Genomic DNA, 26,635 nt, shown 5'->3' on the forward strand with positions numbered 1-26,635 from the left:
CCCTCGTGTGTTTGCATCGGTGTCGGCTCCTTGGTGGTTTCTTGGATTCACAATCTTGGGCACTACATCTGGATGTGTCTTTGGGTCTATAATGAGTGTCTTGTAAACAGCATTTTGATGGGTCTTGTCTTTTTTTTTTTTTTTAATCTAATCTAATACCTTGTGTCTTTTAATTGGAGTATTTACTTCATTTGCATTCAGAGTAATTACTGAAAGATATGAATTTAGTGCCATTATATTACCTATAAAGTCACTGTTTCTGTAGATTGGCTCTGTTCCTTTCTGGTCTTTGTTACTTGTGGGCTCTTCCTTTGCTCAAAGGCTTCCCTTTAATATTTCTTGCAGGATTGGTTTAGTGTTCACAAATTCCTTTAGTTTTTGTTTGTCCTGGAAATTATCTTTCTCCTTCTGAATGATAGCCTTGCTGGATATTCTTGGCTGCATATTTTCCTATGTAGCACAGTGATATATCATGCCATTTCTTTCTCGCCTGCCAGGTCTCTCTGGACAGGTCTGCTGCCAGCCTTACATGTCTATCCTTGCAGGTTAAGGACCTCTTGTCTGGAGCTTCTTTCAGGATTTTCTTTTCATCTTTGAAATTTTGCAAGCTTCATTATCATATATCAATGTGTTGACCCATTTTATTGGTTTAGAGGGGGATTCTGTGTGCCTCCTCTACATGAATGCCTGTTTCCTTCCCCAGATTAGGGACATCCTCAGCTATAATTTGTTCAGCTAAACCTTCTGCCCCTCTCTCCCACCCTTCATCCTCTGGGAACCCTATTATCCAGATACTATTTCACTTTATGGAGTCGTTGAGTTCTCTAAGTGTCCCTTTGTGATCCGATAGTTGTCATTCTCTCTTCTTTTTGGATTCCTTACTTTCCATCATTTTATCTTCTATATCCCTGACTCATTCTTCTGCCTCATTCATCCTCATTTTTATAGCCTCCATTTGGGACTGCATTTCAGTAATAGCATTTTAAATTTTGGCCTGACTAAATTTTAGTTCTTTTATTTCTATGGTAAGGAATGCTCTAATGTCTTCTATGCTTTTTTCAAGCCCAGATAATATCTTGTTTTAAATTCTAGTTCAGACATCTTACTTATATCTATATTGGTTAAATCCCTTCAGGTAGCAAAGTTTTCATTTTGGGCTCCACTGCTTATATTTTGCAGTAGCCTCCTTAGGCTAGCTCCCTTCCCTCTGCCATATCTTCAGACATATCACCCCAGATCCGAGTCTAACTGATACAGTTTTGGTGGGGTGAGGTCTGGAGCTGAGGGCCAAGAAAGAATTCTTTAGATATCTTTGGTGCAAAAAAGGTGGTTTTATTAAAGCATAGGGACAGGACCCATGGGTAGGAAGAGCTGCCACATCAGTTGTGAGGGGTGGCTGATTATATACTTGGGAGTTGGGGGAAGTAAGGAAAAGAGAGGGTTCAAAAGGATTTTCACATGCTAAAGAGAACCTACAAGATAGTGGAAGCCTTCCCATTGTCAAGTTAAGGTTGTTTTTCCCTCTAGCAAGGTATTAACATTAAGACAGTTGAGACCTTCCTGAAGGAATGTTACACATTTCCCACCTAGGAGTGTCTGTGGAGGGTGGTTTGCAGGGTGTCAGCTTGTGCTTGGTCTTCAGCTAGCCCTCTGTTTTCTCATCACTACCCTCCAAAAAGTGGTCACTTTTCTACTTCTAGAATTGCAGCATTTCTCTTCTCAGATATCTGATTTTGCAGGTGTTCAGAATCATTGATAACTATCTAGCTATATTCAAGGGACCAGACACTTTTAGGGTTCCCTACTCCTCTGCCATCTTAACCTACCCCCCCTCAACCAAAGTGGCATTTAAAGTCTTCACAGGCAAACATAGAAATAGTTATTTAAAAGTCTTAGCACTTTTAATATTGAATAGACTCAATATTTGCCCTGTAAGTAATCAAAGACCTGATAAAGACAAAACATATAATCTTTGTTTTTCTAGGTAGCTTACCTTAAAGGTAAAGAAAAACATTTGTTTATAATTTCTTATAAATACCAATAATCTAAGAAAGCTTTCTCCTTTTAACAGAAAAATCAAATATTAATTTTGCATTAGGTTACTTTTAATATTTAACCTCATTTCTAAATAAATTTATTTTAATAAGTCATCTTGACCTACACAGTTTTTAATTTTTAAAAATATTTCAAGTAGGCTCTATGCCCAGCATGGAGCCCAAGATGAGGCCTGAACTCATGACCGTGAGATTGAGACCTGAGTGGAAATGAGTTGGTCATCCAACCAACTGAGCCACCAAGGTGCCCCTGACTTCATTCATTCATTCATTCATACATTCATTCATTCATTCATTCATTCATACATAGAGCATGCAAGTAGGGTGAGGGAGGGGAAGAGCAAGAGGGAGAATCTCAAGCAGGCTCCATGCTGGGCATGGAGCTCAAAATAAGGCTCTATCTCATGACCCTGTGATCATGACCTGAGCTGAAATCAAGAGTTGGACACCCAATCCATTGAGCCACCCAATGACCACACATTTTTAAAGATTCTTTTCTCAAACCTTTTATAACCTTCTTTCCCCACCCCTCTCCCCAATCATATTCCACCCTAAGGTTTTCCTCTTTAAATAACCAGGCTCACATTAAGACAAAATTATTTTTTCTTCCCCCTCAACAAAAAGTCCATTTTCATTCCTCATACCTTCTTTTACAGAAAGCATGCATCCTACTTTTCTTACATATGGAGATGTTTCCCTCACTATTTTTAGTACCTTTACCTATGGAAACTATTAACGATCAACTTCACTAAAGTGGAGTAAGGAGCTTTCAGCACGGGGTGCTCTCATGGGCTACCAGCTCAAATGCAGACTGTACAGGAAGAGGCAGACTTGACCTTATGATGCAGGTGGAAATTAATTACTCCACTACACTAGCTGGAGGAAGAGACAATTTTTTCATCCACCCTCATTCCCCTGGCAATAGCCCAGCCAATGAGAGGCAGGTTCAACTCAGGCATTGAGAAGCTACCACCCTTGGAACTCCTAGTTTACTCCAAAGGATTTTAGTTCATATTAGCCTTCCTAACTACCACTTCTCCTGAAAAAAGTAGACCTCTCTTTTGTTCCCTGGACTTGCCTACAGTTTTGTCCCAGTTTGTTCGTCCCAAATTGTATTTCTGTTTTATTCCTGAATAAATCCATCTTTTGCTGGTAAAGTAACTGGCAGTTTTACTTTTAGCAAACCACATGTCGTGGAGAATTTTTAACCCTTAGAAACTTTAACTTCTAGTGAAAACTAAGCAGTAGGCATTGTGAACTATTATACCAGCCTTCTTGTTACTGACAAAGTTATGAATACATTTCATAAATTCTACAAACATGTTCTTCTTCATAGCATAATTTTTCAAGAGAGTGTCAAAAAGGTTTACTAATAGACTCAAATTTATCTTTAGTTTGTTTGTAATAGGGAATCCCAAAGTAGGTAAATCTAGCTTACATAATTAAGGTTTCATTATTTTATCCTGTTTTGGAAATGATCTGGGCATTCAGTGAATTTAATTTAACTAATTTCTTAGCAAAACTTTAAGGTTTCAGGTTACCAAAAAGATTTGGAGGGATTATTTGAAAATTTTACCTACAAACATTGTATTTTGCCTTATTTACACCTATCAACTTATATATTCTTTTTTTAAAGATTATTTTATTTTATTTATTCATGAGATATGGAGAGAGAGAGAGAGAGAGGCAGAGACAGACGGAGAAGCAGGCTCCATGCAGGGAGCCTGATGTGGGACTCGATCCCAGGACTCCAGGATCACACCCTGGGCTGAAGGCAGCCGCTAAACCACTGAGCCACCCAGGGATCCCCTCGACTTATATATTCTTAACAAGTACTTTTAGACTATCCACAAAAAGTGCATGAGCTACCTGACAAAGTCAGCCACTGCCCCAAGCTATTTTTTTGGTTGGTGCTGAAAATTTTGTAACCTATGTAATTATGAACTTACTTGGCTTATACTAAACCTAGGAAAAATACAAGTTTTAATTGTAAGACTGATAACTCTAAAATTTTAAGACTGAAAACTTCATTTTAATTAAACCAATGGTCTTAAATTAGTTTTAATATCAAAATATTTTTCATCAGGGAATTTCAAATGAAAGCCACAGTGAGATACCACCTCACACGTGCCAGAATGGCTAAAATTAACAATACAAGAAACAGCAGGTTTTGGCAAGGACGAGGAGAAAGGGGAGCTCTCTTGCACTATTGGTGGGAATGCAAATTGGCACAGCCACTCTAGAGAACAGAATGGAGGTTCCTCAAAAAGTTAAAAATAGAGCTACTCTACAATCCAGCAATTGGACTACTAGGTATTTACCCAAAGGATACAAAAATACAGATTTGAAGGGGCACATGCACCCCAATGTTTATAGCAGCATTATCGATAGCTGAATTATGGAGAGAGCCCAAATGTCCATTGACTGATGAATGGATAAAGAAGATGTGATATGAGTGTGATTAAGGGTGTGTGTGTGTGTATATACATGTGATGTATAGATATATATGAATATCTGTGTGTATCACAATGGAATATTATTCAACCATCCAAAAGAATGAAATCTTGCCATTTGCGATGACGTGGATGGAGTTAGAGTGTATTATGTGAAGTGAAATAAGTCAGATAAAGACAATTATCGTATGATTTCACTCATATGTGGAGTTTAAGAAACAAACAGATAAACATAGCAGAGGGTGCTAAAAGAGAGAGAGAAAGAAACAAAGCAGAAGAGACTCTTAAAGACAGAGAACTCGGGGTTGATGGAGGAAGTGGGTGAGAGATAGGCTAGATGGATGATGGGTATTAAGGAGGGCACGTGTTATGATGAGCACTAGGTGCTGTATGTAAGTGATGAATCACTGAATTCTACTCCTGAAACCCATATTGCACTGTATATTAACTAGAATTTAAATAAAAATTTGGGAAAAAACCCAAAACCTAAAATATTTTCCCAGATCATAGGAACCTAAAACTCATTTGGATTTAGTTTCTATTTTGTTTTTGAGAATTTTTATGATTACTAAATTTATGTAGGTGCTTAATTTTCTTTAAGCCAATAAATAGAGCTCTTTTGCACATTAATTTTGGCAATATCATTACACATTAATTTTGGTACCCCTAAGTGTTTCAAGGTAATTGCTACTTAAAATTATTCTTCCTTTTCTTCAGCACAGGGCAATTTTGCTTCAATATCCTCATTTTTTTTTTTTTTATAATACCTATAAGTATTCTTTTTTTTTTTTTTTTTTACCTACAAGCATTTTGAGAGGAATAAGTGAATTTGAAGGATTGTTAAACATAGGTAGGCTTTGGGACACCTGGGTGGCTCAGTGGTTGAGGGTCCGCCTTTGGCTCAGGTCATGATCCTGGGGTCCTGGAATAGAGCCCCACATCAGGCTCCCCATGGGGAGCCTGCTTGTCCCTCTGCCTATGTCTCTGCCTCTCTCTCTGTGTCTCTCATGAATAAATAAAAATCTTCAAAAAAAAAAAATGATAAGTAGGCTTTGATTTGTTTCTAGATTTGCATTTCTGGTTTAGTAGGGGTTTATAAGACAAAGATAATTGTTTCTAATTCCCCCCAAAGAACTGGATATCAGCTTGAAAGTCAAGGGACTGACCTGACTTTCTAAATTAACTTGCTTCTTTATATCAGGGAGAATGCCAACCAACATGAGGAATCTTAACATTTATGCCTTCGTAAAGTCTGTATAAAGCATTTTTAACAAAGCTTTCTTTCTGAGTTCAAAATTCAGCCTTGGCTTCTATCAGCACCTGGATATTGGCCTTTAGCTGATCATTTGTAGGAAGGCCTAGGAAGAATTTGGTCATCTGTTTCCTCTACAGGAGCTGGGGTTGTAAATTGTCACTAATCTTTTTCATTTCTCTTTACATTTGGTGGGATCTTCTGAAAGTGGAGGTAAAAAGGCCTTTATAATTTAAAAGATCTGCTGCTGTCCTGGGCCATGACCTTTAATATGGGGAGGAGTGTGGTTGTGGGTGGTTTAGGATACATCTGCAGAAGACCTTGCACAGGACTGCCTGAGGCTGGCAGAGAATCATAACAGCCCTGGAAGGTAGAAGGAATAGTACAGGACAGCCTCTGCAAATCCATTTCCTAGCTTTTACCATTTGCATAGCAAAGCTGTATACTTTGGCCTAGAGATTAGGCCAGAGTGCTCTCTGTAAATCTTGTAGAGAAAAAGCAGTTTGTGTAAAGAGACACGGGTCAGAACTGTGAACTCACCAGTCTGTGAGGCTGGCCTGAACAGCAGGTTTATAGGTCATGTACCTGCCTTTATTTCCCTCTTATAGTAATTCCTTCTTATGACAAATACACAAAGACAACACAGTGACCATCTCTGGGAGGAAGTGGATGAGTCATACCAAGAGTAAGTACCAAATCTACTGAGTCACAAAGCCCAAGCTCGTTCTACAAACTTTTCTCCAGCTTGTCTAAATTTAGAAAGTGAATGAAAAAGGTCTCTCACCACTCTTGGTTCCATTAAACCTGCAGGCTTAGTTCTGAGAGGTTTCTTACATTCATCTAGCTGCTTGTCAGATGTCCCAGGTCTCTCAGTGTCCAGTCAAAGTTTATCCTGCTGACTATGTCAACAGTTGGGGAGGACATTTTCTCTCTACTCTTCAAAGTTCTTCTTGTTAGTCTAAAAATTGAATTGACATAAGACAAATTAACCAGAGGAAAATCCTTCCTCCACCAAATTTTAAGTACATGCACAGGGAAGCCTAGGATTGAAGGTGAGACCCAAAGAAATGGTCAAGGCAGGCAGTACTTATACTCTATTTTTTTAAAATATTTATTTAAGAGAAAGAGAGAGAGAGAGAGAGAGAGAGTGCACATGAGAATGAAGTGAAGGGGCAGAGGGAGAGGGAGAGAGAATCTGGAGCAGACTTTCTGCTGAGTACAGATCCTGATGTGGGGCTCAATCTCATGACCCTGAGATCATGACTGAGCTGAGACCAAGGGTCAGACACTTAAACAACTATACCCAGGTGCCCCTATATTCTTTAGACAAACACTAAACCTTTGAGGAATTGATGGGACAGAGAAAACTTATGCTTGGAAATTTACATTAATAAAGAAATATCAACTGAATTTGGGTTGGGGTAATACATTAGTGAAAGTAACAAGGTTTGTACATATAGCCTCCTCAGTTCTGCATGCCATATCTCTGGAGGTAAGAATGTCTGCCTACCTCCTGGTACAGGGAGGGTACATGTCACATGAGACTTATTTCTTGCTTTCTGGAGACCAAGGGGGCACAGAGTCTTTTTGCACTGGCTGTTTCTTAAGTTTAATTTAAAATAATCAATATAGGGACGACTGGGTGGCTCAACAATTGAGCATCTGTCTTTGGCTCAGGGCATGATCCTGAGGTCCAGGGATCGAGTCCCATGTTGGGCTCCCCACAGGGAGCCTGCTTCTCCCTCTGCCTGTGTCTCTGCCTCTCTCTGTCTCTAATGAATGGATAAATAAAATCTTAAAAAAAACAAAAACAAAATAATCAATATATTAATATGGTACATTTTAGGGTATCCTGCTCTTGGCCCCCACATGAACATTTGTGTAGGTTAGGGCTTAGAATTATCCAGATACCCTGGAACCACAATTGCCCCCCTCCTGTATCCTGGCCTCTCTTGACACTTGCCCTCTTTTAGGTCCTTTAAATGAATCTGAGTGGCCTATGCTTACACACTACATACTTTGTCAGCCAACCTTGGCAGCCTGGACACTCCAGGCCTGTGGAACCAGTTCCCACCAGGTGTATAGCCTCCAAAGAGGAGATAGCTTATCCTCAGAAAAATCTTTCTGAGCAGCTTTAAACTATCAACAGTAAATCCCCAGGACTGATGGGGTTCCTGGCTTCTCAAGCAATCAAGGTTCTCAGGTGTCTCTTCTTGGAGGACACATTGGCAAGGCAGTACGGTTCTTACCAGTTCTGCCTTCATGGGAAATAGGCATATTTGTATAGGTAAGAGCCTGAAATAGGCAGATGCACTGTACTGCCAATAGCTTGCTCTCATGACCAAGCTTCCACTGAGACTTGTACTTTAATAGGTCCCTGGCTTCCCTGAACTATTGATGCAAGTATGTGAAAAACATATCCCATCAGCCAACCTTAGGAAACCGGAGCACAGCAGGACTGTGCAGCTCAGGCCAGTCCCATTTACCTGCACAGCCTCCAGGGTAGGGGAAGAAACCCTAACAGTCATTCTGAGGTGTTAGCTTTAAACTAGTAAAAAGTCAGCCACTTTTTCAACTGGCTATTTGATGGGGTCCTGGGCTTAGCAGTTAGCAAGGCTCCCAAATATCTCTTCATGAAAGGTACCCAGAAAGCTAGATAGGCTTCTCCTGGCCAGGCAGTCCAGCCTCCTCTGCACTACCTTCAGGGGGAAGATGCACATTTGTGTGGGCTAGGGCAGATGTCTTATATTCCCAACTGCCAACTAGCATGACTCAGCTTCTCCTGACAATTGCCCTGTTCCAAGGCACTAGATGCAGATAAAACGTTTGACAAAATACAACACCAATTTATGATAAAAACTCAGCAATCTAGAATTAGAAGGGGACTTCCTCAACTTAATAAAGACTATCTATAAAAATGTACAGCTAACATTATACTTAATGGTGAGAAATTCAAAATTTTCTCAACATGAATAGGATAAGGCAAAGATGTCTCCTCTTATTACTGTTTTCAACATCATCATGAGAGATGTCAACAATCTGGAAGACAGAAAGTGGATAAGTGATGATAATTGACTTAGTAGAGAGAGAAAGTCCTAACTAATACAAATAGATTAAAAAAATCAAATTCTCAGCAAGTTATTATATGGATATCAACAGATTCTAGAGTTTTCACGGAGAGGTAAAATATCCAGAATGGTCAACTCTATAGAAGAAGAACTAAGTTATAGGACTGATAGTAGGAACCTGACTTCAAGACTTAGTATAAAGTTACAGTGGTTGAGATAGTGGGGTACTGCTGAAAGAACAGACAGATCAGTGGAAAAGAACAGAAAGCCCAGAAAATGACTCATATGAATATAGTCAATTGATCTTTGATAAAGGAGTAAAAACAACACAACAGAGCAAAGACCTTTCCATAAATGGTGCTGGGGCAACAAGACATCCATATTCAAAAAAAGTGAATCTAGACACAGAACTTTACACCATCCACGAAATTAATTTAAAATGGAACATAGACATAAATGTGAAACACAGATAACTACAGACATGCCTCTTTTTATTGTCTCACAGATATGTAAATCACAGAGCTAGGTCTGTCTGTCTGTCTCTCTCTCTCTTTACAAATTGAAGTTTTGTGGTAACCCTGAATTACCAAGGCTATGGGCACCATTTTTCCAACAGTATTTTTTCAATTCATGTCTTTGTTACATTTTGGTAATTCTCACATCTCTAACTTTTCCTTTTTACTGTATTTGTTATGGTGATCTTTCATCTGTGATCTTCGATGTTACTAAAAGAGTATCTACATGTGCACTGAGAAACCAAAAATTCATTTGACTAGATTTACTATAATTGCATAAATATTATTATTACTTATTTAAATATTCAAATAAATAGAATTATTTATTCAAAGTGGTCTGGAACCAAACTCATAACATCTCTGAGGTATGCTAGTAGACAAAACTACAACAAATAGTAATATGGAATCAATGTCACTGAAGTGAGAACTTACACTAAAAAACCAATGACAAAAACTGATGTAGACACAGAAACTCAATGGCTATTAGATTTATCAACCAAAGGAGGAAAAAAATCTGATCCTCCAGGAGCAGAGATTGTGCAATTCAAGTCCATTACCACTGATGCTAAAACTTACCATCTTACAGCATTTGGAGAAAATAACACTATTTAGGAACATTTTTGACTTGGTAGCAGCAAACTGGAAATTAGGATGGCTTATACCTAATACATAATCCTTACATTATCTCCATGGAAAACTGCAGGAGGGGGATCCCTGGGTGGCTCAGTGGTTTAGCGCCTGCCTTCGGCTCAGGGCATGATCCTGGAGTCCTGGGATTGAGTCCCTCATTGGGCTCCCTGCATGGAGCCTGCTTCTCCCTCTGCCTGTGTCTCTGCCTCTCTCTCTTTGTGTGTCTCTCATGAGTAAACAAAATCTTAAAAAAAAAAAAAAACTTTACTTAAAAAAAGGAAAACTGCAGGAGGATCTACTTATATAAAAATAAAATTAGGACTATAAATTATGATTTATGATAGAGGAAAGATACCCTCATCATTACATGCAATAGCAAAAGAAAAAGTTTTTAAAAGTTTAAATCCTGAGCCCTCACAGGACAGAACAACATTATTTACAATATTTGCAGAAGACAGAAATGTAGAACTGATTGACTTAATAAGAACTACTGAGGAAATAAGTCTTGATAAATACTATAAATGAATTCATTACAGTTGTAATGAATCAATGTGCAGAAATCCATTGCATTTTTCTACACTAATAATGAAGCAGCAGGAAGCAAAATGAAGAAAACAACCCTATTTATAGTTGTACCAAAAATAATAAAATACCTAGGAATAAACTTAATCAAAGATGTGAAAGAACTATACTCTGAATACAATGATGAGGAAGATGGCGCCAAAAGTGAAGAAGGAAGCCCCTGCCCCTCCCAAAGCCGAAGCCAAAGCAAAGGCTTTGAAAGCTAAGAGAGCTTTCTGAAGGCAGCCCAAATATCCTTGAAAGAGTGCCCCCAGGAGATACAAGCTTGATCACTATGCCATCATCAAGTTCCCCCTGACTACTGAGTCAGCCATGAAGAAAATAGAAGACAACAACACACTTGTGTTCATTGTGGATGTCAAGGCCAATAAGCACCAGATCAAACAGGCTGTGAAGAAGCTCTATGACATTGATGTGGCCAAGGTCAGCACCTTGATCAGGCCTGATGGAGAGAAGAAAGCATATGTTTGGCTGGCTCCTGACCATGATGCTTTGGATGTTGCCAACAAAATTGGGATCATCTAGACTGAGTCCAGCTGACTATAAAGCTAAATATAAATTTTTTCACCATAAACAAAAACAATGATGAAAGAAAAGAAATGGAAATATATGCCATTCTCATGGATTGGAAGAACAAATATTAAAATATCTACACTACTCAAAGCAATCTACAGATTTAATGCAATTCCCATCAAAATATCAATAACATTTTCCATAGAACTAGAATAAGCAATCTTAAAATTTGTATGGAACCACAAAAGATCCAAATAGCCAAAGCAGTCTTGAAAAAGAAAAGCAAAGTTGAAGGCATTACAATTCCAGACTTCAGGTTATATTACAAAGCTGTGGTAATCAAAATAGTATGGTACCAGCACAAATGTAGACACATAGATCAATAGAACAGAATAGAAAGCCCAGAAATGTACCCACAATTATATGATCAATTTACTTTTGACAAAGAAGGCTAGAACATGCAATGGGAAAAAGATAGTCTCTTCAACAAATGGTGTTGGGAAAACTAGACAGCTATAACAGCTAACAGACCACTTTCTTATACCATATACAGAAATAAAATCAAGATGGATTAAGGATCTAAATATGAGACATAAAACCATAAAAATCCTATAAGAGGGACACCTGGTGGCTCAGTTGGTTAAGTCTCTGACTCTTGATTTCAGCTTGGGTTATGATCTCAGGGTCGTGAGATCAAGTCCTGCATTGGGCTCCATACTGGGCATGGAGCCTGCTTGAGATTCTCTTTCTTTATCCATCTGCCCACTTCCTACCCTCACTCATGTGCATGCCCCTTTCTCTCTCTCTCTTCTCTCTCTCTCTCTAAAAAAAAAAAGAAAAGAAAGAAAGAAAAAGAAAAAGAAAAAAAAAGAGAGAAAAGAAAAGAAAAAACATCCTAGAAGAAAGGACAGACAAGCAATAATTTCTCTGACATTGGCCATAGCAGCATCTTTCTAGACAGGTTTCCGGAGGCAAAAAACAAAAACAAAAACAAAACAAAACAAAAAAAACAAAATATAACGAAACAAAAGGAAAAATTCACTATTGGGATTACGTCAAAATAAAAAGCTTCTACACAATAAAGGAAACAACCAGCAAAGCTAAATGACAACCTAGTGAGAGAAGATATTTGCAAATTAAATATCTGATAAAGGATTAGTATCCAAAATATATAAAGAACTTATACAAGTCAACATAAAAAAATGCCAAATAAGCCAATTTAAAAATGAGCAGAAGTGGGACACCTTCTGCTCTCAGCAGCTAAGTGTCTGCCTTTGGCTCAGGGCGTGATCCTGTAGTCCCAGAATTGAGTCCCACATCGGGCTCCCTTCATGGAGCCTGCTTCTCCCTCTGTCTGTGTCTCTGCCTCTCTCTCTCTCTGTCTCTCATGAATAAATGAATAACTCTTAAAAAAAATAGAAGATATGAACAGACATTTCTCCAAAGAATACATACAGATGGCCAGCAGACACATGAAAAGATGCTCAACATCACTCATTATGAGAGAAATACAAATCAAAATCACAAGGAGATATCACCTCAGACCTGTTAGAATGGCTAAAATAAGAAACTCAAGGGGAGTTGGGTGGCTCATTCAATTAAGCCTCTGCCTTCAGCTTGAGTCATACCTTGGGGTCCTGGGTTCGAGCCCTGCTTCAGGCACCTGCTCAGCAGGCAGTCTGCTCCTACCTCTCCCTCTGCCACTTCCATCACTTGTGCTCTCTCACTCTCCTTCAAGAAACAATTTTTTGCCAACAATTGTGGGCAAAAATGTGGAGAAATAGGAACTTTCTTGCACTGTTGGTGGGAATGAAAACTTTGGCTGCCACTGTAGAAAACAGTACAGAGGTTTCTCAGAAAGTTAGAAATACTCTACTATCCAGTAATTGCACTACTGGGCATTTACCCAAAGAATGCGAAAACACTAATTCAAAGGGATATATGCACCCTTATGTTCATTGCAACATTATTTACAATAGCCAAGCTACAGAAGCAGCCCAAGTGTCCACTGAGAGATGAATGGATAAAGAAGATATGATATTATCATATCATATATATATCATTGTTATATATATTATCACATATATATTATTCATATATATACATATATAGGAATATATAGGAATATTATTCAGCCACAAAAAATGAAATCTTGCCATTTGCAACAACACAGATGGATCTACAGAGTATAATGCCAAGTGCAATTAGCCAGTCAGAGAAAACTATTGATGGTCTAATCCTAATGAGGATCAGCATAATACACTGAACAAAGAGCCATGAAATTGGCAACTGAAGAATCTATTAAGGAAAATCAGAATGAGGCTTAGCTTTGCTCAGATTCATAGACAATAGCTAGTGTTGGTCAGGAACATGGTGGGAAAATGACTGAAAAATAAGACAGAAGAACATACAAGTTAAGACATATGGCAGAAAAGAGCCCTGGCTCACATCTCTAACCTCATCACATATTTCTCTGCACATCAGAAGGACGCTTCTCCTCTAAACTAATCAGACTTAATAACCAGGTAGACAAAACCCACTAGGAAAACGAATAAGGCAGAGATTCCCGGAGTTGGTCTTAAAAAACACAATGATTTATGGCTAAGGAGGAAAGCAACTCAACACACAACCATACATACACAAACAAGAAGTTCAATGGAACATGAAACCTAAATGCTATGAAAATTGACAGGGCCATTGCATGGGCACCTGCATGGCACCAAACAGGTTCTGCTGGTAAACATATGAGGAGAGCATGGCTAGAGGCAAAGAGCATCTATATCCTTACCAAACACCTCCACTCTCAAATAAAGTATTGTGAGAACTGCCAAAGTTAAAGGTTGAAGGTCATTAACAAATACTCCAGATAGGTCAAAGCTGACACTCTTCCAAATCGTACAAGTTGGTTTTAACAAACCCTTGTCTATATCAGAGAATAAACTGTATGCATGCACCATTGTAGATACATGGTCAGGAATAGGATTCCCCTATCCTTGTCAGAAAAATGATTTTAAAAAACCAACACCAGAGAATTAGAACGCTGGATTGCTTGATATGGCATCCTAACTATCATATCAGATCAGATCAGGGCACCCACTTCATAGGGAAGGGAATACAAGGATGGGCTGAGGAACAAGGCATAATGTGGAACTTCCACTTACCCAACGCCTCTGGTTGAACTGAAAGGTAGAGTGGCTTGCTCACACAAAATTCTAGCTAGGTTTCTTACTAACAATCTGGATATGAAAGCTTATACTAAAACAATCTGGGAGGCTGTAAGATCTGTAAACCTAGATATAGGAAGGATGGAATAACCTCTGTTGAATAAACAGTGCAGACACCTATAGAGATAATAAGGAGCATTAACGATATGCTAGAATCTAAATTAAAGGAAACATATTAATTAAAAACAGATATATATATAGTACTGGGAAAACTATAGCACCCAACATCAATAAACCCAAGTGGGTGACCAAGTGAGATAATGGAAAATAATATGATGGTTCTATAAAAATTTCAGGCATCAAGAACACCGTCTTTTATTATATCAACACTATGTGTTTAACATTTAGCCTAGCACGATGCAAGGCAGGTATGCCTGAGTCAATATCAGCACTCATGGCCATAATAAGTATAGGTTTCCTTGACTGGCAAGAATAATAAGAGAATTAAAAACATACAGGACACTCTCTCTATGAAACCACTTGCTAGCCACAGTCTCCTGCTGTTTTGTCACTACTGAACACCACATTCACTGCAGCCATGGATACTCTTCCAACAGCTCCAGAAATAGAAGTTGTACCACTGTTCTGAATTGGAAGGACACCTTTCTGGACCACCAGATACAACTCCATTGTCTGTGACATCCTCTACATCCTCTATGGACCACCATCCTGGTCACCTTATTGCAACTGAGGCCTCACCAGCATTACCAACACCCTTAGCATCACCAAGGCCAGCCTTCCCACCCCACCCTTTGCTATCAGCACCATTGGCTCACTGGGAAACCCTCAACCACCTAAGAAACCAGATACTTAGAGAAGTTGATGAAGCAGTGGAAACCTTCACTTCAGTCTCCACAAGGTTCAACGAGGCTGATGAACAACACCCACTATTACATACTGAATTGGAGGATAAGATTGGCCTGACTGCTAACTGGATCTTGGTATTATAACCCACCTGAAAAACCAAGACAACTGGGCACTGACTTCTGTACTTTCCCCTCATCTTACTGAATTCGATGCAGCATTGGACTGGTGGTGGAGATTCTGTGAAAATAACCATGATTTAATTTCTGAATTACTTTGTGGGCTGCATTTTATTGTAGAAGAGCAGCTGCTGAATCTGTACAATTATACTTTTAAACATTAACAGGCAAAAAAATTGATGATTTACTACACTCCCAGTTTGCACTGTTTAATCCATCGCCACTGTTGGAGGAATTTGTCTAGAGGGTGTGATCACTGGAACCAGACCTGGGTGATCATAGGCTCCTCATGCATCCCCTGCCCTTGGAATGTGGGTGCCGCTTGCCGTCCTTGCTCCAGGATGTCACTCCTAGTCTATGGCCCTGAGATAGTGATGTGTTGATATCATCTGGATGGTATATATGGCTGATCCCAGGTAAGGCCTCTATATAAACCTTAAGATGTGGCAGGCCAGTTAGAGATACACTCATCTTCCTGCTGCCCAAGACAAACCCAGTATATAAGTTCCATTGCTAACTAAACCTGCCACCTTCCAATCTGGAGTGGCTGCCTCTTTCTTCAGCTTCTCCCTGTCCTCTGAGTATGGGGGCTAGTTTCAGATCATAACTGACAAGCTCCTGAGGAGCCTCAACCCAAGATTGGTGAGCCAGAGATGGGACAGAAGACATGGGCTTTGGCAAAGAGGCATCTGCGGGAGAAGTCCCAACTAGTCAGGGATCTCTGTGTTGGAGCGGTGGCCCACATGTCCCATAGCTGTGGATGACTGCGTGAGTGTAAGGACAACCTGAAAATACCAGCCATTCTAATGCACTTGTTGGAGGAACTGTGCCAAGTGCACTGCAGCAGAGAAGGGAACCGCATGGCTGTGCGGTGGGCTCCCTCTCCTGTGGGCAGTTTGGCTGTCTACTGATATCCATTAGAGGCTGAAGCTAAAGGTAGAAATTTGGAGGAGAGCTGAGGTTAGGGAAGGATATAATTGTCTATCACTCTGCTGGCTTCAGGGCCTGCAGACAAGGGGGAGAGAGAGCAAGATGATACACTGGGCCTTTGCACGTGGCCCTGCAAAACTAGGAGCACAAGATCTGTTGACAGTTAAGGCCTGATCCCATGGACGCTACGCCCAGTTGTGACACTAAGAGGTGGGATCCCTAAAGAAGTGAGGAGATTAAAGGGCCAGATGTTGTGATTGACAAGGAAGTAGATCAAATGCCCTAGGCCATCTAACCCCTAATACAAAGGGAACAAAAGCAAAGCAATGCAACCCCAGCCAGTGGGTAGCACCCCCAACCCCCACAAATTCAGGAACATTTATGAGAGAACATACCCCTACTGAGATTATTAGTATAGCTGCCAAATTCCAACAAAAGGCCAGGAATATCCAGGCGTGGTTAGTGTAGCTATGGGATACAGAGTCCAAAGGATTTTTCTTTTTTTTTTTTTTTTTTTTTTAATTTTTTTTATTTATTTATGATAGTCACAGAGAGAGAGAGAGAGAGGCAGAGACACAGGCAGAGGGAGAAGCAGGCTCCATGCACCGGGAGCCCGATGTGGGATTCGATCCCAGGTCTCCAGGATCGCGCCCTGGGCCAAAGGCAGGCGCTAAACCGCTGCGCCACCCAGGGATCCCCCAAAGGATTTTTCTGACAGGGCAAGGAGGCACAGAAAATGAGCAACATCACCACACATTCTGCCCTCTGGCAGCACCAGCACTGTGCTGGGGTGGGAGAAAGGTACTCACTCACATACTGGATCATTCTATCCTGCAGAAGGACCTCCCTGGGCAGGGGGATGCTAGAAATCTACAGAAGAGGTACAGCAAATTCTTAGGAAGTTGGGAATGCGACAAGCAACCTACATTCCTATCTTTGAAGGCTCTGATTAAGCCACATTCACTGCAGGAATGAAGGCCAGGATTCTTCAGTCTGCCCACAGCACCTGCTGTGGGATACTGGTATCCATGCTGAGCTCCGTTGTGGGACAAGACATTTAAGACAGGCAAGCTACTGCTTATCTGGGTAAAATGGACAAATTTCAGACAGGATATAGGATATGGGGAGGACCCAGGACATAGGGAAAGCTTGGAAAGTCAAAAGCTCTCCTAGTTTGCTCTAAAGCATCCAGTAATACTAACCCACAAGTTAATGTGGTTTGACTTCATTGCTGCAGAATCCTCCCTTCTCTGCAACAACCCAACAAACCCAACAACCCAACACTGCGCTGGTCAGCCTGTGGAAAGCCTTAAAAACTGAACAGTAGTTCCTATTTGCCCCACATGCTCCTACTATCCATGATGCCTCATTTCTTCCAGAAAAGGCCTCAAGGATACAGTCCTAAGTAGAGTGGGTGCCTCTCGTGTCTAGGTCTAGGATGCAGGCCAAGACTGCCTCCGGAAGGTCACTGGAGGCCACCAGAGGCTTCATGGTGAGCTCACTATTCACTGGTCCTCCAGAAATAAACAAAGGGTGACAGCTCTGGCAGATACTAGAGCTGGATGTACTTTAATACATGGCAGCCCTCAGAGGATTCCTTGGTCCCCCCAATGTCATTGATAGTTAGGGAGGGCAGACAGTTATGGTCAGGAAGGTCCTTGGACACTGCAAATATGACATCCCCACCTCCACTGAGAATATAAGGTTTCTATCTCTCCAAGACAGAGGACATATTGGGCATTGATATCCTCCAAGGGTCAAACTCTAAACTTTTATCAGTGATTTCTGCCTCTTGGCTAAAGTCATCAAATCAGTACTGAGGGAAATAGGAACTGGGAACTGGTAAGCCTGCCATACCTGCAGAGTGGGGACCATTGAATGTATAAATTGTCTGGAGGCAGAAGAAGATGAGAGAAACCACTCAAGAACTGTACCAAGTGGCTACTGTATGCCCAACCCATAGTAGTCTCAATAGCCCACTATAGTCTATGGTCATAAAAAAGTCAAGTGGTTCATGGCAGATGACAGTGAGCCACTGAGAATTGAATAGGGCAGTGCCCCCCCATCTGTTTGGCTTTGACCAACAATGCTACCATCTTAGATACCTTGGCCATGTTCCTAGGACTGTACCATGCTATGCTGAACTTAATAAATGCCTTTTCCAGTATACCCGTGACCACTGAGTCACAGGATCAATTTGCCTTCACGTGGGAGGAGCAACATAGACCTTTCAAGTGCTTCCCCAAGATTATCTGCATGGCCCCACCATATACATGAGGATGGCATCCCACATCAGTGAAGTGGACCCATTATATTGATGACATAATGTTAAAATGAAGATTTGCTTCTGTTGCAAGATACCCTTCAAGCTTTGCTGGGGCATCTATGAGGGTGAGGATGGGCAGTGAACCACATAAAATTCAAGGTCAGCATGGACTGCAGTAAGGTTTTTGAGAGTTGCCTGGTCAGATAAGACTGTGTTGTCCCAGAAACTGTGATTGATGAGGTACAAACTTACCCAACTGCTATGAATGTGAACAAGGTACAAGATTTCCTAGGGCTTTGGGGGCTTTGGGTGACTTTTATTACCCACCTGGCACAGTGCCTCTGTCCCTTATACCACCTGGTAAAGAAAGGGCACATGTGGGACAGGGGATCAGAGCAATGAACCTACCTTTGAGAAGCAAAACTACTAGTGAAGCAGGTTATAGCTTTAGGCATCTCTCAAGCAGGGCTACCATTTGATATAGATGTGTCTGTGACTAGAGGTGATATAGGCTGACCATGTGGCAGAACAGTGTCCCTAGGATTTTAGTCTCAGCTCTGGAAGGGGCAGAAAGCTGGTAACCCCCACCCCCACCCCCACCACCTAAAGGAGCAACTGTTCCTAGCAGTGGACAAAGTGCTGCTCCAGGTAGAGCCTCTCACTAAAGAATAGTCCAAAGTGATAAGGACTTCCCTGCTGGTCAGTGAGTGGCATGACAATATGTTCCACTGACCTATCCCTGCTTTGGCTCAAATCCCCACTGTGACTAAAGGCATGATCACTGGCAGGAGAGGAACCCCCTGTCTACTTAGCCCACTGTCTCTAGAAATGCAGGTACTACTAGGCCCTGTAGGGTAAATGTTCCTGCACCTGCTTCTGTCATCCTGCAGCCTGTAGAGTGGAAGCAGGTTAAATTCTGCTGATGACTGGTGTACAGAAAGATCTAGTCCTTGCAGTCTACCACACCAACCACGGTCACAATTCAGCCCAACACTGACATCATCTGGATGGGAACAGGAACACAGCACAGCAGCCAGTTCACCCAAGGCTGATCACTCATGAGCACATTAAAACCTCTGCACTGATGGTTGGGTTGTTCTAAAGGGATGAACACCATGGTTTGGACATGACTTGGACATCGGGAAGCTGATGGTTGGATGATCATGAATAAGCCCTTGAGGAGTCAGGATATAAGGAAACATATTTAGGTTCACTGCAAGAGCATGAGGTTGTCATCACTGCTTTTCATACCCCAGCTCCTATGGCACTGACAGCTCCTGACATCAGAAAGTAGATGCCCTCGTTCACGTATGAGCCTTTGCAACTGATGCTCAGTAGGTACAGCAGACTGGGTGCATAGACAGTGGCCACCACAGCATCCAGGTGAGATGGCATATTGCCAAGGATGTCAGATTGCCCTTGAAGTACAACAAGTTGGTTAATGCAGTAGTACCATGTCCTGTGTGTTTTATTTTTAAAGATTTTATTTATTTATTTGATGGGGGGGGGGCATGAGCAGTGGGGAGGGGCAGAGGGAGAGGGAAAGCAGACTTCCCGTTGAGCAAGGAGCCTGATGTGGGCTTGATCTCAGGATCCTGGAATCATGAGCTAAGCCAAAGGCAGATGCTTAACTGACTGGGCCACCCAGGTGCCCCATCCTGTGTTTTAAACAACATTCAAGGCAATTGCCAAAGGAGTCTGAGACCATCTACTGGTATTCCTAACTGGAGAAGGATTGGCAAATTGATAATATTGGCTCCCTCCCTCTGAGTGAGGGTTGTAAATATGCCCTGGTTTGTGTGGACACTGCATTTGGCCTAATCCAAGCTTCTCCCCATCACCCTGCAAACCAGACTGCCATCATTAGGGCTTAAAGAAGCTGAGTACCATGTATAGATACCCTCTCCATTTAGACAGGGATTGAGGGTCACATTTCAAAGATCATAATGTGCAAGATTGGGCAAAAGGCCACGATAATGAGTGGAGGTTCCATCTCCCCTAAGACCTGCAAGCAGCAGGGTTGGTAGAAAGGAAAAATGGAGTATTAAAGCAGCAGATAGAATCACAAACTGGTAAACCCACCTTGGCTGGGTGGACTAAAGTACTGTCCAGGCTTTAATTCATTTGAATGATTAACCAGTAGGTCCTGTTGCCCTCTTATGCCAGACTGGGGACCATGCTGAGGCACCCAATATCGTAGAGGTATGGACATTATAGGGCACAGCCATTGCCCCCGACACTCATGGATGATTAATGTGTTGTGCTGCTGAGACCAGCAACCCCCTCACACCTGGGAAAGGAATTAAGCACTGGGAAGTCCCACCAGATTGGGTGAGCTATTTCACACTCCTGGGTGGCAGGAAATGACTCAATCTCCCCTGGGATCCTGCTGTACTGCTGTAGAAGGACGTGTTGAAGTGCATTACACTTGGAATGGAATATGTGCCATAGAAAGAAGTGAAAAGACCAGTGTCCTGACCTGGCGTATCCCACCCCCAGTCCATCTCTCCTCACAGTGCTGCCTCCTCCAGCCATCAAGGCTGGAATGTGCAATCTGGCCAAACTCCTAAGGCTGCAGCCACATTAACATCTAAAAATCAGGCCATAAGTGTCATTCTTGTAGAAGGGGAAGGCCTCCCCATACATTTTCCTCCTAAATATTTGTCTTTTGACCTCAGGTTCTGCTGCTCCTGTAGTGCCCAGTCACAAGGTGAGCACCTGAAGGAAATACCTTTCTACAGTGGGCCCATGCGTATGCCTGACAAGGAATCAAGCCAACTCTTGGATATATGGGCAGCTGCCCCTCTCGAGCTTGCCAGGATTGCCTATGGTGGGTATTGTCCCTCCAGGGAAGGGATCTGATGGCCCTAAAGCACTACACTATGCAAGAACAAGGTAGAACCAGTGCCCTTGGTTCATCTGATATCACCAATACTGATCTAGAAATCGTTTTTTTTTTTTTTTTTAATTCATAGAGACACAGAGAGAGAATGAGAAGCAGAGACACAGGCAGAGGGAGAGGGAGAAGCAGGCTCCATGCAGAGAGCCTGACGTGGGACTCCATCCAGGGTCTCCAGGATCACACCGTGGGCCGCAGGTGGTGCTAAACCGCTGCACCACTGGGGCTGCCCCAGAAACCTGGCATGTACACACACTACCAATAACATCAGGCATGGGTATTCTTTTTCTGCCAAACACACTATAAAGGCAGCACATCAAACTATTGATTAGCAAGGTCCTAGAAAGACCACTGGCAGAACCATGAGTGGCTATGTTCAGGTTTGGGATGGGTTTATGTGGCTTACTTTGGTTTAAGGAGATTTGAGGAGCTGGGCATTCCTATGTTGGAAATAGGAAAAAAAAAATCACTCTAAACAAAATCAACCCCTTTTTACCAGAAACATGGGATGAATACCACGGGGACTGTGCAGCCATTCTCTCAGGTGAAGGGAGAGGGATCAGTCTGGCACTGACAGGTCATACCACCCAGGTATTTATTGGGTAGCCCCAAATGGGGCCTGGTGTTTTTGTGGCACAAATCTTTGGCTATGGCTTCTACCTTTGGCCATTTTATCCTGGGTTTTCTTTGGGCACAGGGGAAAATCTGCCCCATGGTAACATCAGTTGACAAGATGGGCAAAATGGGCACACTCTGTCTTTGACTGGTATGATCATTTGGTTGCTGTCTTTGTTTGCTCCGTGGGCTTTGCAGACATTGCAGCACATGGCACATACAGCCCTCACTTAATTCACTCACTAAGCCTCCAAGGAATGCTGAAAAATCTCGTCCTTACTGAACCCTGAAACATCTCTAATGAGAACAACCGTCCTTCAAATATAATAGCCTGGGACATTATTACTGCCTCAGAAGGAATGCTCTGTGTTCGTACCTCATGAATCTGCTAATGTATTACGTTTATTATGTCCCATGAGGATACAAGTAAATGCCCTGAGTTATCGGGCCACCAGCCTGGATTTAATAAATCAGTGGTTGGGATCATGGGACTCCTGGTGGAAAAAGTTGTCACTAATTCTGGGAATCCTTGTCTTGTTTTCTCTTGCATTGTAGCCATGGCATCTGCCTCTAGCGCAGCCAGACAGACCACAGGCACCACCTTCAGGCTAGTGAAGCCCCTTGTTGACCACACAGGGCACACTGCAGAAGAGGGGTACATGTGGGGTTGGAAGAGCTAGTCATGAAAGGTGGAGTGTCTGCCACTTGCTGTGAAGTGGACCCAGGCAACTGGAAGCTCCTTGTCCCATCCCCTTGCCTTCCCTGCTCCCAGAATCTGCTCCATGGACACAGCCTTGAGATGGTAAAGTGGTGTTAGACCATCTGTATGGTCTACATGACTAAGGCCAGTGAGGCCTCTATTTGAACCTTTAAGATGTGGCAGGTGGGTAGGGGATCTACTCCTTTTGCTTTAAGTGCCTCTGCTTAGTAATCCTGCCTCTTTCTGCCCTCCGAACAGGGACCACCTTCACATTACATCTAGGAAGCTCCCAAGGAGCTTGCAAACTAATGGTCATGGATTAGGTCATTAACAATAGATCCACGTACACTATGTCTAGACTTTAGCAGAACAGGAACACCTACTAATGCATGCAGAGGACACATAGGAAACTTAGCACATGACACCATTAACCTTGGGGGTATATAGCAGGCTTCAGTCTCATACCACAGATTTCTGCCCCAAGAATATGGGATTCTTTGTTAATAAATCCTCACACAATCATATTGGGAGCTACAATAGTGGCTTAGGACTTGAAATTTAATATGCAGGACTTTCCAGACAGAGATTCCCTGAAAGTGCTCAGTTCTATCCAGTTTCACTTATGTCCAATTTGCAACCTATGCTCAAAACAGAGTTAACTAAAAGGAAGAAACGCTTACAGTTCCTTGCTGGGTGGGTAGGAGGTTTAAGTGGAAAAACAATGGCAGCCACCTTTTCCTTAATTCCAAATCAATCAGATCATATTAAGCTTTAAAAAGTTTGAAACCAGACGATCTCAACTTAACACATGTGCCACGGCAGCTTTGTCATCACTGGGTACACAGATGGATAAAATCAGCAGTATGTTACAAAATATGAGTGAATTTCACATGGAAGTTACCAGAGCAATGGGAATTCCACATAAAGCAGTTAGAGAAATTGCTAAAAATAACAAAATACTGAAAAACCGACCTGAATGGTGTTTCTCTAATTCTAGATTGACAATTGTTGCAGTTAAGATTGGCTGAAATGTGGGATACAAAGAATCACAGAACATTTATGATCTTGGAGCACTCCTGGTCACCTGAGATACTAGATGACCCAGCCAGAAGTGAAGTGGACACCACATACCCCAAAGGTCACAATTCCTTGGGCAACCATGAAATCGGACTATTGGCATGTCAAGGAGAAAATACAACATTGGGTACCACACTTCTATAGTTTCCCAACATCAAAAGACAGAATGAAACCTACTGGCCACAAAAGCTCCTTTATGACAGAAAGAAAAACATGATCCAAAGGACGTGTTGGTGGAATGGAGTGAAAATGTCCTTATACCTCTTAGAACTTGGGCTTCAGTACCTGTGAGCACTTCAGTGCCTTCTTAGGCAGTTTTGTATAATATTAGAAAATTGGACCAGGACAGTATGGTCTAAGCCCAGCCTCTGCCTAACCTGCTAGCGTCAAGGGAAATGTAAGGACACAATGTGATGGGATGCGTACACCTAGAACAGGTCATGAATGTAACAAAGAAAAGGAAATGATATTTTTGGAGGTTAGAGAATATAAAGGCACTATTAAAAGAGAAATATTTCACAATGAACCTCCAAAAATTACTCTTATAAATATGTCATAGGTTAGGAAAGTAAAGACAAGTACAGAAACTTTGGAAGTCGAGGCTAATAAAGTAAAAGAACTTTTCAGGAAATGTAAAAATATGCATTCCTGAAGCAAATGGCAGCCTTGAATTGTGATGTTCTGGTGTACGGACACATGCTTGATGGTGCTAATGCATGTCCTCCCCATCGCCCCCCTGGAGACCTTAAGAAAATAATATTTACATGAAAACATGATTGTCAAGGAAGTTAAAAATGACTGGCTTAAGAAGTTTAACCTTTGGGGATCCCTGGGTGGCTCAGGTTTAGCGCCTGCCTTCGGCCCAGGGCGTGATCCTGGAGACCCGGGATTGAGTCCCGCGTCGGGCTCCCGGCATGGAGCCTGCTTCTCCCTCTGCCTGTGTCTCTGCCTCTCTCTCTCTCTCTCTCTCTCTCTCTCAATGTCTATCATGAATAAATAAATAAATCTTTAAAAAAAAAAGAAGAAGTTTAACCTTTGATCATTTGACGGTTACATACAGCGCCATGTTCAAGATTACTTTGTTGTGCTTATAGTGATCATATTAGGTACATAGGTGCTGGAGCTGGTAATTAAAGTATGGGTCTGAGAACATGCATCAAAAGGAAAATACTCACAAACTGTGACTGAGTGTGTGATTAAGACCGTAAGTGATGTGCAATCTCAGGGCAGACTGACGTTTCTGTGGACTTGGATTAGTACAAGACATTAATTAGGCCCCAGTGTGAATTACTGTGTGAGTGATTTGAAATCACAGGGTGGATTGTTGTGTGTTGATGTGATATAATTTCAAATCCACTTACTTCCGGTGAATTCCCTCCCAAAATTGTTTTTAGGGGTAAAGTTGCTTTGATCTAAGAAAGCAGAAAGTTGTGTCAGGATGGGATCATCCCACATGCCCTCACCTGTAAGAACTCAGTAGCTTGGCTGCTGCAGGGGCCCCCCTGGGGGCTTGTCAGTGAAGACACAGGAGAAGCAACTATGATAGAGTGACACTTAGACTATGAACCTCGACAGCTGTAAGGTCTATCTGAGGAGATTCGGTCCTAGCAAAGCAACACTCTGCTGACCTAAAATCTCTCTCCTAAGACCGTGAAACAATTAACTCCTTATAAGGAAAAGGAGACCCTCTTATGGGCAGTGGTAAAAGCCATGCAAGGGCCCCTCAGGGAAGCACATTTGGCCCATCAACACCAGTGCCCTCCTTCTCCAGAAACGTGCTTTCGCAACACCCGACTTTTACTTTGGTTCTGGCAGCTGGAGGCCAGATCTTGGTTAGCACAGGTGTCTCTCCAAGGGCCTATTCCTATAAAAATATACCTCAAATACATTTGAATTTTATCGCTTTCATTTCCCTTTGCCTGTGATCAGTCTAGCATTAGTTTGGAATATGTTATTTCTTTAATGATAAATTAAAAAGCATTGCCCTGTGTGCTAGTAGCTGGAGATACCTGCACAGTGAACTGGTGTTACAGACATTGTCAGCAAAGACAAAATCAGTCTGAGCACTGTTTGCTCCCAAAATCAAGCAGACATCGTGGGAATATATGCATTTGTGTTATTGGGACTTGGATTCAGGCAGCTGCAGGTACCCTCCCACCCCCAAGAGTCTGCTTCTAACCTCCCCTGACATTGCCCTGTTCCAAGTCTCTGCCTCCCCTGACCTGGGAGGCTCACACATCACCCTGTCAGCTCCCCAACTACCTGCATTGTCTCCAGTATAGAAGGTGCTCACCCCTAAGGGCCCTTTAGAGGCAGCCCCTGAAATGGGTGAGAGACAAATGTACTTACTTTCTGTAGTCGGGGTTTCTGCAGGTGTCTCTTGCTGAGGACACCATGGTCAGCATGCTGGAATCAGCTCTTGCAAGGCTTCCAGGTTCCTCAGCTCGGCCTTTAGGAGGGAAATGCGCATTTGAGTGAGTTAGCACTTGGAAATAGATGCTGTGTATCCTCCTAGCCCACTCCCACGAACTGGTCTCTCCAAACACGTGCCCTGGGCCAGATGCCTGGCTATACTCACCCTCGCGGCTGGAGCATGCTCTCAAAGCATCTCGTTGGCCCACAGAGGGCAACCTGGTGCCGTCCAAGCCTGCAGAGCTTGGGTTGGTCCTGAACCACTTACATAGCTTCCAGGCTATAAGCAGCCCACCATCCAAAAATCTTTCTGAGATACACCTTTGGAATGGCCGCCGGATGGGCCCCAGGCTTACTAGTAATCAAGGCTCCCAGGGGTCTCTCAGTGAAGGAAGTTCCTGCAGCCCAACAAGCCAGGTCCTGGCAGTCCAGACTCCTCCATCTGTGCCTTCAGAGAGAATG

At 42.2% G+C, this 26,635-nt stretch overlaps 1 protein-coding gene and 1 long non-coding RNA gene across 3 annotated transcripts in view; one reads left to right on the forward strand and one right to left on the reverse strand.

Annotated features, from left to right (window-relative positions):
• LOC144320759 (uncharacterized) overlaps positions 1 to 15,477 on the forward strand; it is a 33,129-nt gene extending 17,652 nt beyond the window's left edge. Inside the window, exons 6-7 of one of the 2 annotated variants that reach the window (XR_013386385.1) lie at positions 6,368 to 6,444; positions 14,849 to 15,477. This is a non-coding gene — a long non-coding RNA (uncharacterized LOC144320759). The remainder of the gene's footprint in view (positions 1 to 6,367; positions 6,445 to 14,848) is intronic. The other variant, XR_013386397.1, reaches the window with a different exon arrangement.
• LOC144320752 (uncharacterized) overlaps positions 6,544 to 26,635 on the reverse strand; it is a 44,292-nt gene continuing 24,200 nt past the window's right edge. The window contains exons 4-6 of the mRNA XM_077909672.1: positions 26,530 to 26,621; positions 26,111 to 26,210; positions 6,544 to 6,717 (exon numbers count right to left, since the gene is read on the reverse strand). Coding sequence (XP_077765798.1) covers positions 6,600 to 6,717; positions 26,111 to 26,210; positions 26,530 to 26,621 — 310 coding nt within the window. The 3' untranslated portion in view covers positions 6,544 to 6,599. The remainder of the gene's footprint in view (positions 6,718 to 26,110; positions 26,211 to 26,529; positions 26,622 to 26,635) is intronic.

Source organism: Canis aureus, chromosome 1 (genome assembly GCF_053574225.1).
Source record: "Canis aureus isolate CA01 chromosome 1, VMU_Caureus_v.1.0, whole genome shotgun sequence".
Lineage (NCBI taxonomy): Eukaryota > Metazoa > Chordata > Mammalia > Carnivora > Canidae > Canis > Canis aureus.